This window comes from Arachis ipaensis, chromosome B03 (genome assembly GCF_000816755.2).
Source record: "Arachis ipaensis cultivar K30076 chromosome B03, Araip1.1, whole genome shotgun sequence".
Taxonomy (NCBI): Eukaryota; Viridiplantae; Streptophyta; class Magnoliopsida; order Fabales; family Fabaceae; genus Arachis; species Arachis ipaensis.
In genome coordinates this window covers 11,190,119-11,193,019 of record NC_029787.2, presented here as the reverse complement: position 1 = coordinate 11,193,019, position 2,901 = coordinate 11,190,119, and the positions used below count along the sequence as shown (strand labels likewise).

At 38.2% G+C, this 2,901-nt stretch overlaps 1 protein-coding gene across 1 annotated transcript; it reads right to left on the bottom strand.

The window, feature by feature from the left end:
- On the bottom strand, window positions 456-2,150 carry LOC107632467 (phospholipase A1-Igamma3, chloroplastic). The gene has a single exon (XM_016336143.2). It carries the CDS (start codon window positions 1,992-1,994, stop codon window positions 456-458), a length of 1,539 nt encoding a protein of 512 aa, XP_016191629.1. The 5' UTR covers window positions 1,995-2,150.

The window sequence follows — 2,901 nt, the reverse complement described above, 5'->3', positions numbered from 1 at the left end:
TATGTATAAATATATGTGTGGTTTAATTTATTTTTTAATGTATATTTATATTTTAACATATATTTTATACTGATAACTAATTTTAGTGGTTGATTTTAATGTACACGTACATGCTCGTAATTTCTATAAGTAAGTTATTTTTCTTTATGAAAATAGGCTCTGGCACTAATGTTCGCATCTTTCATGACTCCTGGTTTCCACCACCAGTTATCTTTAATGTCCCTCAAAATGCACTCACAATCCCGCCAAATCTATAAGTGTATTACGTTAGTGCGTTACTAAATCTTGATAGAATCTGAAATAGAAATCTGATTGAGTATTCTTTCATTCTCTTATTTTACTCTTCTTTAAGCTCTTAGTTAGTCACAGTTGATGATAAATGGAAATACCCAATTCTTTTGTATTTCCTTATGAAAACACTTTTATTTTATATTAATAAAATAATATTTATCTTTTTAAAAATGCTCAAGATGAAGCGCCGTGTCCGGTGGATGAGCCATCATCCTAGGCCGCTCGGGCAGGATCCACCGGCCGTCTCGGCTCCTGACCATTCCCTTGTTCTCGTCCTGTCGCCAGTGCGGCGGCACACCATACTCACTCCTCAAGAAATCACAACTCTTATTCACCAACGCTATGTCCCTCTTGGAAGCCAACCTAAACCTCCTCTTCTTCCCATGGTAGCCATCAACAAGGTGCAGGTGCGCCTCCAAGTTATGTGCGCACCCTAAATCACCCGTCGCCTTCAAAAACGGACTCTCTCTATGATCCAATGCAAGTTCCACACCAACATGCGCGTAGCTCCACGGAAAACTCAACGCGTCTTCTATGTACTTCTGAAACTGAAACTTCTCGTTCGTTATTATCCCTGGAACGGTTGGAACCATGTCATGCACGTTTATCACCCTCAAAACTTTCACCCCAAGCTCCTCGCACCGTTCTTTGAATTTCAGATTCCCAACCCTGGGCCCCGCAAACGAGAAAACCGTTACGGGAATCTTGGCCGTTACATCACCGTTTTCGATAACGTTCAGTTTGAGTTCCGCTATGTCATAAGCGCTTAGTACGGCCAAAGCAGCACCCAGACTATGCCCTGTTATGGTTATGCTGAGTTCTTCGTCTTCGTAATACTGTACAAGACGTTTCACCTCAGATAAGATTTGTTCACGCGCCGAGAAGTAGCAGTAGCTGCACGCGTCTTCTTTCTTGGTGTACAAGTCATAGAAACCGGACTCGATCTTGATGGTTGGGTCGTTGGTGAAGTTTGCGGGCGTGAGAATGTCCTTGAGGTCGTAGATCCACTCGATGTACGTGACGGTGCCTCTCCAGGCGATGACGATGTCTCGGCGTCCGAGACGCTGGATCTCGTCCTCGTCGGTGGAGACTGCCACGTATCCCATCCAGTTGGCGTGTGGGCTCCACACGCTGGCAATGGAAGATTTTTGGAAGAAGTTTGGAAGGTTGATGTTGGATGTGGCGTAGAGGTAGCGGCTTATGGTGTACCCTTTTTCTTCCATGAGAAGCTTCTCGAAGAAGTGTGAGGGATGGTACTTGCAGGTGCCGCAGTATTTGGAGTGAGGGTCAAAGTCAAAGGAGTCGTAGCATGCTTGTGCTAGCTCGCCGCAGCGGATAATTTCCCTTCTTAGGTGTGGGTTCATGGGGTCTAGTAGGCCTTCCCAGTCGTTGGAGCCTTGGATTTGTTTCCACACTTGGTTCAAGGGAGGTTCATGGGAGAGAAGAATTTCTTCTTCAAGTTCTTCTTCTTCCTCCTCCTCTCCGTCCTCGTCTCTTGATTTTTGGTGCAGATACTCCTGGTCTCGGGGGCGTAGGCTTGAGATAGAACATTTGATGAAGGATTGTGGGGAAGAGAGTTTGTTGTTTTGAAGAGAGAGTGGGTTGTGGAAGATAGGTGTTGTTGGATGGAAAATTAGGCATGGGAAGGTAGTGGTAGGGTGGTTGTGGATTGGAGAAACAAGAAAAGAAGCCATATATGGCATGAATTGAAGAAGAGAGATCAATGTAATTACTTAAATGTGAGGGAGATGGCACTAAGAAATAAAGAGGGAGAAGCCACTAAAATGGAGTGGAAGCTAAGTTATGATGAAAAGCATGGACTTGTCTTGTATATGTATGTTGTTGAGAAATAATGGAAACATTCTTTTTGCAAAGTGATGCCCTTCCAATAATGTTATATATTTTAGAATATTATACATCCAAAATTTTTTATAAACTACTTTCTTCATTTTATCCATTAGATAATGTTTTTTTTACCATCTCAACTAAAAAAAAAATCCTTTTATCTTGACATAATATGCTGCAGGTGTAAACCTCTTTTTTATGCAATAAAAAGTATATTTAAAAGAAAAGTTTTTTTTTATAAATTAAATCTAACTAAGTTAAATAATAAAATTTGAATTAATATTAATCATAATTATTTTTTGTTATAATAATTGTCAAAAATATTTTTGATATGGACCTCATTTAAGATAAGCTCGTCTAATCTCATCTCTCTGGTTTGGGTGATATTGCCAAATTTAATGTCGTTTTTCAAGATCTCGTTCCAAAAAGTTAAGATTAAAGTTATCAGATGTAACTTTTTGAACTTTTGAAGGTTATATCTCATTTTATTCGTGATTCATTAAAGTAGAAGAACTATCTACAGGTGTTGATATTGTAAAAGTTATATGTTCTCCTTCTTAAATATTAGTCTTCCTCTTAAAAAATGTATCAATTATTTGATTTTCATTATTATTTTATATAAAAATTTGAATATATATCCTGTAAAATATGTAAAGAAGAAGTTAGAAGGACAAATATTAAAATTTATAATATTTATTGAATTTTTTTATCAATTTATACAAATACAATAATATTAATACTTATTGAATATTCTATTATTTTTTG

Bases quoted from the DNA above. Each gene is read 5' to 3' on its own strand.
- LOC107632467 (XM_016336143.2), bottom strand. From the start codon at position 1,994: ATGCCATATATGGCTTCTTTTCTTGTTTCTCCAATCCACAACCACCCT.